This window comes from Coregonus clupeaformis, unplaced genomic scaffold, assembly GCF_020615455.1.
Source record: "Coregonus clupeaformis isolate EN_2021a unplaced genomic scaffold, ASM2061545v1 scaf0079, whole genome shotgun sequence".
NCBI classification, from domain to species: domain Eukaryota; kingdom Metazoa; phylum Chordata; class Actinopteri; order Salmoniformes; family Salmonidae; genus Coregonus; species Coregonus clupeaformis.
Window position 1 is genome coordinate 836,720 of NW_025533534.1, and position 8,395 is coordinate 845,114.

Sequence of the window (8,395 nt, forward strand, 5' to 3'; positions counted from 1 at the left end):
TGAAGTCACTGTTCTGATTCTGCTGAAATGTTGCTTCAGTCACAAGATAATAAACTGGGAGTTGAATCTTTTGTGCCTTGTTAACTTTTTGGGTGACTATCTTCAATTTTTCCCTTTCCCAGAGATCCAGGCCCTACTGCTGTCAGACCTGCAGGTTTTAGGTTCTAGTTATCCATGTTCTGTAAGGGTTCTAACCATGTAGTTCTGATTCTCCCAGAGATCCAGGCCCTAATGCTGTCAGACCTGCAGGTTATAGGTTATAGTTATCAGTGTTCTGTAAGGGTTCTAACCATGTGGTTCTGGTTCTCCCAGAGATCCAGTCCCTACTGCTGTCAGACCTGCAGGTTCTAGGTTCTAGTTATCAGTGTTCTGCAAGGGTTCTAACCATGTGGTTCTGGTTCTCCCAGAGATCCAGGCCCTACTGCTGTCAGACCTGCAGGTTCTAGGTTCTAGTTATCAGTGTTCTGTAAGGGTTCTAACCGTGTGGTTCTGGTTCTCCCAGAGATCCAGGCCCTACTGCTGTCAGACCTGCAGGTTCTAGGTTCTAGTTATCAGTGTTCTGTAAGGGTTCTAACCGTGTGGTTCTGGTTCTCCCAGAGATCCAGGCCCTACTGCTGTCAGACCTGCAGGTTCTAGTTATCAGTGTTCTGTAAGGGTTCTAACCATGTGGTTCTGGTTCTCCCTCATCTCCCAGAGATCCAGGCCCTACTGCTGTCAGACCTGCTGGTTCTGCTCCAGAGAGGTCCAGACGACCGGCTGCTGCTGCGCTGCCCGTCCCGCTGGCTGGGGGGAGGAGGAGGGGGTAGCGGAGACACCAAGGCCTCCTTCAGCCCCGTGGTCCAGCTAGACTCTCTCCTGGTGCGCTCTGTGGCCACAGGTAAGAGGTTAGAGGTCAGGGGTTATGGGACAAAGTGTGGAGTGGCCAATGGTTGTGTATAGATGAATCAGTGGTTGGGGTTAGATTTAGACAACAGTTTTTGTTAATGCTGAAACAACAATGTAGTAACAGAAAATGGGATCTCAATAATTTTGCGTTATGAGAATTGTGCAAGATAATGATAAGATAATGGCTTTATTATCCCTGTGATGATGATGGTTTGATTGTGTCTATGATTCCCTCCTCAGACAACAAGGCCCTGTACGTCATCAGCACCACAGAGAGACAGATCTATGAACTGGTCGCAGGGTCGTCCTCAGAGAAAAACACGTAAGTACATCTACATCATCCATATCTATACCAGGAATATAGTCCACCAATTTACAGATAATATACATGAGAGGTTCATCAGGATTTTGACCTGCAGCATTTTACTCATCACATGGAAAAGCTTTGGTGGACATTTTGAGTGACATTTTATTTATTTTTTATTTTTCACAGCTGGAAGGACCAACTTGAAAAGACCATCTCATTGGCTGCTGGCTCCTCACCTTCGACCAATAACAGATCCACACCTATTTTGTGAGTATTCCTAAACTGGCCCATTTCTATCAATTACCATTGAAGACCTATAGACTGATAGCATTGCAGACCATTCTCTATAGTTGTCCTAAGCCGTACTAATTCCATCTCTCTCTCCTCTCTCTCTCTCTCTTCTCTTCTCTCTCTCTCCTCTCTCTCTCTCTCACTCACTCAGCTCCCCAAGTCTTGGCAATGCTTCCCCTGTCTCAACTGGCAGCCATGTCTATCAATCAGGTGAGACAAATCGTCTTAGTAAGGAAATGTATGTTTTTGAAGTGGATTATAGTGAGTACAGATATAAATATTTATTTCTGTAGGATATTCCCCTACTCTCCTCTGTCGTTCATCACATTGATTATCTTTCATCTCCCTAGACAACTCGATGACGGAGCAGGTGGTTTTCATGGAGACGGACTCCCCTAACGATGAGGACAACGAGCTTACGCCCACCACACCAACGGACCAATCAGGGGCTTTCCTCTATGGTGAGGGGCGGGACTACGTCAAGAAACAAATTGGCGTAGCAGAGGCAGCTCTTGAAGACGGTGAGAAAGCAAGAGACTTGACTTCAACATGTTAAAATATGATTTTGTATAAGTATGTACTAGCGTCACTAGAATGTGTTTGGTTGAGAATCAACTTTCCACTTATTCAATACCTCTTTTCTGCCTTTTCAGTGGAGATGCTAAGGCAGCTGATTTTACGCGACCTGGAGGAAGATGGGTGGAGTCACGACTCAGTCGGCACGCCCACAAACGAGGCAGCCAATGAGAGGAGCCCGTTCAATGACAGACAGAGGCCGGCGTCCTCTGAGACGCTCCTTAGCGTCAGTCCCAGCCAATGGGAGGCTGAGCATGCAGAAGCCCCGCCCTCGGAGGTGGAGTCCCCCAGTGTGCATGTTGTGAGGAAAGGTAACGAGGACAGAAGATTTAGACAGTAACCTCCTATTGTTGTCCATTTTAATTAAATGACTGCTTGTTTCTTTGTGGAGACACCTTAGTGTCTAATATATGGTCAAATCAAGTCAGACTACTGAATGACAACTAAATGCCTCTGGTTGTTTATAATATACACTCCTCCTCTTCCTTCTGCGTGTTACACACTCCTCTTCCTTCTACAGGGTCACACACTCCTCCTCTTCCTTCTGCAGGGTCACACACTCCTCCTCTTCCTTCTACAGGGTCACACACTCCTCCTCTTCCTTCTACAGGGTCACACACTCCTCCTCTTCCTTCTGCAGGGTCACACACTCCTCCTCTTCCTTCTACAGGGTCACACACTCCTCCTCTTCCTTCTACAGGGTCACACACTCCTCCTCTTCCTTCTACAGGGTCACACACTCCTCCTCTTCCTTCTACAGGGTCACACACTCCTCCTCTTCCTTCTACAGGGTCACACACTCCTCCTCTTCCTTCTACAGGGTCACACACTCCTCCTCTTCCTTCTGCGTGTTACACACTCCTCCTCTTCCTTCTACAGGGTCACACACCTCCTCTTCCTTCTGCGTGTTACACACTCCTCCACTTCCTTCTACAGGGTCACACACTCCTCCTCTTCCTTCTACAGGGTCACACACTCCTCCTCTTCCTTCTACAGGGTCACACACTCCTCCTCTTCCTTCTACAGGGTCACACACTCCTCCTCTTCCTTCTACAGGGTCACACACTCCTCCTCTTCCTTCTGCGTGTCACACTCCTCCTCTTCCTTCTACAGGGTCACACACTCCTCCTCTTCCTTCTACAGGGTCACAAAGCTCTTAGATTCAACTGATCTGGTTTTCTTCTGATCTCTTCTTTCGTTCTTTCTTTCTTTATTTTCTTCTGTCTCACCACCTTCTGTCACACTCTCATACAATATCACATCATCTCCCTCTACTTACACTCAAACTCTCACCCCTTGACACTACGAAGCTGCTCCCCTACACACACACAAATCTACTGCCTGACACACACACACACACACACTCTGTCTTTCACTCCATCTCTGACCAATCCTCTGAGCCGAGAGGCGAGGCCAGTGTACGAGGTACCGCTCCAGTAGACAGTCTAGTTGCCCTCGTCAAACCTTCATTGAATATCTTCCATTAGGTCCAATTCTCTCTGTCTGAGCATGTTTGACTACTACACCAGCGTCATGTTCAGAGAACTATTTTGAAACGCAGATAGTTTGGTTCTACCTGAATTTGTCCAATAAGAACACTCATTTTCACTTTTCCATTTCCAAAACGTTTTCCAATTCATACCTACTGAACAGAACCCTCTGGGCATACTCTATAGCTGCATACTATAAGATTTCACAGTGAAGATTTACCATGAAGATTGTCTTTCGTTCCTGAGGGTGCTCATTGCAACTCTGTAAACCGACTGTGCTGTAGGAAACTTGTTCTACCTGGTGATGCCACCAGTGCAGGGAGAGGGACTGCTGGACGAGAGTCACACAGATGAGGTTGACGACCCCACCACCCCGACCTCCACTGAACTTCCTGATCTGGAACAGGAAGTGATGTCATCGCCCGTACAGACTCATGAGAAAGAAGGGCAGGTCGTTTCCATCATGTCTGCGGACAACCAATCAGAGAGGGGAAATCTGAGTCGGGAGGAAGGGCAGGGCCAATCACAAAAGAGCCACCAGAGCCATGTGATCAAGAACGTGGATGAGATTTTCCACACCATCGAGGAGTTGATGAGCAAGCTGCACCAGCTGAGGGTAAGGCGTTTAAACACACACACACACACACCGACATTATTTCCACGCTAACCTTTACTTTTCATTTTCTCCACTCATAACCCCCTCAGGACATAGAGACGGCTCATCACCAGCTCCTGAAAACACTGAGAGAGCCACCTGTCTATCCGGAGTCTGGTGACCTCTTTCGTAACCAGGGAACCATCGCCAGGACACCGTTTCTGGACCGGGACCTGGGGGACGGTGAGTTCAGGGGTCAGATAGCAGATGTCAGGGTCATACAGAATAGGTTTTGTTGAAAGATTTGGTCTGGATACCACCTTTTCATAAAGGCATTTCTTAAACCTTGAAATTCAATATGGGCCATTCTGGTTGTTGGTTTGTCTGTGTTTACATCAACTCTGTTATTGACATCTATCTATCTCTCTCTTTCTTCCTCTCTTTATCTCTCTCTCTCCCTCCCCCCTCTCTCTTTCTATGTCTCTCTCTCCCCCCCTCTCTCTTTCTCTCCCCGCCTTTTTCTCTCTCTTTCTATGTCTCTCTCTTCTCCCCCCTCCCTCCCTCTCTCTCTGTCTCCCCCCCCTCCCTCCAGGAAAGGAGGCGAGCCCAGCACAGCCAGCCAAGCCTAAGATCCTCTCCACTGGATTCTAAAGTTGTCATCTCAGTGAGGACTTAACAGACTTACCTCCACCCTGCCGTAGACATACGCACACACACACTGATGGACTGGGACCCCAGCCTTTACCCCCTAACCCCCTCTCACATCCCTCACCCCAATCCCAGCAGGCACTGCTCATGGGAGCAGAATCCATGAAGTACCGGGATGTCATTGGTGTTGCCCTGGGAGACCAGGACGTGATGCAGGATTGATGCTCCCGCCCCCTGACCTCTGTGGAGCAGGAAGGAGTCCGGGGACGAGAGGATGAAGGGGAAAACAGGAAGAAACTGAGAAGTAAAGAAGCAGTGAAGAAGCAAAGAGAGAGTACTAGAAGTGAGAGGAATCTAAATTGACAAGGAGTAATGTCAAGGATGAAATGTTGAATGGAATGAATAAGGTTGGCTACATTTGAAGGAAAAGTCAGTATACTTTGAAAAGAAGACAGGGTTCAAGGGAGAGAGTTGAGAAGTGAAAAGTTTTGAGAAAATAACAACAAATGGACAACTGAAGGAACCCAGCACTTTACCCACAATGCATCCTCTGTCATGTATCCATACGCCACAGCTGATTGGATTGGTGAGGGACAGGACACTGGACAGATCACCGGCTCCATTGTGAGTCAAAGCTGCACCTAGTTTGAGCCAAGATGGTAGTTCTTTACCACTGGTTGCTTTACAATATGCCTGCCATGGAGGCTGATCGAAGGACTGTGTCTATATATCTATGTATTCAGGTTAATTGCATAAAGAGATCACAACATGCACAGTCCTCATTCATCCATAATATCACTCATGTTATGTGATACATATGTTTTCATAATCACACAAGAGGAGAGAAACACCATGAAGGAAGAGGTGGTTTGTTGTTGTTGTTTAGGGATAACCAAGATTGCGGTCGGTCAGTCATGCTGACGAATGCAGCAAGTCCTGCATGTATGTACAGCTGCTAAGCTACGGGATGGGTTGTCTGTAGCGACGACGTATTCCTGGTTACTACAGTGACAAGCCGTGGTAACACTGCTACTGCTCTGTTCTCTACTGAATGGCTGTTGTCTGGTCAACAGCACTACTAGACATAGAGGGATCACCACTACGAAAAAGGAAACATGTTCAATGAATACACAGATTTCTGTCTATCATGTCGTCATTATTTCCTAAAGAATGCTCTACTGTATTGTGTGTGTATAATACTGTGAATCCCCTCCTCCCTACGATACCATGAGTAGTGTTTGCTGTACTGCCACACCAAAAACTGAAGGGATATTACTTTATACAGAGTAGCATAGGTTTGAACTGAAAGACACCTACTGCACAGACAACTTGTATTTATTGGGAGAGGAAGTCTGTTAACCGTATGTAATCCCTTGTTCAAGTGTGTGGTGAGCATACGATATGTCTGTGACACTAAAGTGTGTGTTGGGGCTCCGGAAGGGATGCAGTTTTTTCGTTTACCTAGGCATGGTGGACGATCCCAGACTTTTACTTTCATCTCTACGTTCGTTTACCCTCTCATTTGAGTAGCTTCTTTTTCTTCTGTGTTTTTCCTACATTTCGGTCTTGAGTTCTGTAACCACCTCTCTCTCGTATAGAGGTTAGAACTGATGTTTCCTCCCTTTGTCAAACCGCTGCACAACAAACTATGGTATGCATACACAGGTCTTTAATGATCCTTTTCTCATTTTAAATCTCGTTCACTCCTGTAATATAGAAATTACAACCTTGTTTTATGTAGTTTTTTTTCTTCTGTAAAGCCTTAGTCCTTTCTTAGATTTTATTTTTGTAGAAATGAATAAGAAAAAAGTGTAAATTATTTTCTCTCCCGTATAAAAAAATTGTGAGATTGTTAGCTGCAAAGAAGGAAAATGTGATGACATTAAAAATAACTGTTTGAAAAAAGGATTGAGTCCTGAAACTTGAGTCCTCTCGCCCACCCTCATTGATATGAGAAAGACACTAACTCTACCTTGAACATTTACAGATCCTGAATCAAATGAAGCTACCAGTAAGCATATGTATTCAAACATTATACATCCACTATTGAGTACAGCAATATCGGGCCAATTTCTCTCTCAAGGGCCCGACAAATGTATTGCCTTTTAGGGCCTCCCATATTGAAGTTGACCACTTGGAGGAGAGCTGTCCAGGCGGAGGTGACCGTGAGCAGCCTCAATTGGTTTGACCTGGGAAAACTTGCCCCAAACTGAGGAAGATGGACATTTGTCAACGGCCTACTGTATTCGCCTTATAGGAAAGGAGCCAAGGGCTTAAGTAAAGTAAGCCAAGTATTGATGTTGAGGGCCAGGAAATATTCTACTCAGTAAGGGAAATCCAAACTGACCTTAGTCCAAGGGCAATTAACATGATGGGTGAATCTCAATTGTATTTCCTTGACTCCTCATGTCCTCTCTCCTTGCTTCCTTCTCAAAATGCATTGGAGGAGAAGGTACACTATATATACAAAAGTATATAGACACCCATCAAATTAGTGGATTCGGCTATTTCAGCCACACCCGTTTCTGACAGGTGTATAAAATCGTGCACGCAGCCATGCAATCTCCATAGACAAACATTGGCAGTAGAAAATGCCTTACTGAAGAGCTCAGTCATAGGATGCCACCTTTCCAACAAGTCAGTTCGTCAAATTTCTGCCCTGCTAGAGCTGCCCCGGTCAACTGTAAGTGCTGTTATTGTGAAGTAGCAACCTCTAGGAGCAACCAGCAAAGTGGTAGAACGGGATCGCAACAAGCTCACAGAACGGACCGCTGAAGCGTGTAGTGCGTAAAAATCATCTGTCCTCATTTGCAACACTCACTACCGAGTTCCAAACTGCCTCTGGAAGTAACGTCAGCACAAGAACTGTTCGTTGGGAGCTTCATGAAATGTGTTTCCATGGCCGAGCAGCCACACACAAGCCTAAGATAACCATGCACAAGTGTAAGCTGGAGGGGTGTAAAGCTTGCCGCCATTGGACTCTGGAGCAGTGGAAATGTGTTCTCTGGAGTGATGAATCACGGTTCACCATCTGGCAGTCCGGCAGACAAATCTGGCTTTGGCAGATGCCAGGAGAACGCTACCTGCCCAAATGCATAGTGCCAACTGTAAAGTTTGGTGGATGAGGAATAATGGTCTGGGGCTGTTTTTCATTGTTCGGGCTTGGCCCCTTAGTTCCAGTGAAGGAAAATCTTAATGCTACAGCATACAATATGACATTCTAGACGATTCTGTGCTTTCAACTTTGTGGCAACAGTTTGGGGAATGCCCTTTCCTGTTTCAGCATGACAATGCCCCCGTGCAAAAAGCGAGGTCCATACAGAAATGGTTTGTCGAGGCCGGTGTGGAAGAACTTGACTGGCCTGCACAAAGCCCTGACCTCAACCCCATCGAACACCTTTGGGATGAATTGGAAAGCAGACTGCGAGCCAGGCCTAATCTCCCAACATCAGTGCCCGACCTCACTAATGCTCTTGTGGCTGAATGGAAGCAAGTCCCTGCAGCAATGTTCCAACATCTAGAGGAAAGCCCTAACATAAGAGTGGACGCTGTTATAGCAGCAAAGGGGGGACCAACTCCATATTAATGCCCATGATTTTGGAA

General features: G+C 46.3%; 1 protein-coding gene across 1 annotated transcript in view; it reads left to right on the forward strand.

The window, feature by feature from the left end:
• Window positions 1-6,700, forward strand: part of LOC123483332 (rho guanine nucleotide exchange factor 11-like) — a 29,044-nt gene extending 22,344 nt beyond the window's left edge. The window contains 9 exon segments of the mRNA XM_045213136.1: window positions 695-877; window positions 1,126-1,207; window positions 1,379-1,459; window positions 1,635-1,693; window positions 1,834-2,004; window positions 2,137-2,370; window positions 3,834-4,165; window positions 4,255-4,387; window positions 4,737-6,700. Of these exon segments, the coding sequence (XP_045069071.1) occupies window positions 695-877; window positions 1,126-1,207; window positions 1,379-1,459; window positions 1,635-1,693; window positions 1,834-2,004; window positions 2,137-2,370; window positions 3,834-4,165; window positions 4,255-4,387; window positions 4,737-4,795 (1,334 nt within the window). The 3' untranslated portion in view covers window positions 4,796-6,700.
• The last annotated feature ends 1,695 nt before the right edge of the window (window positions 6,701-8,395 follow it).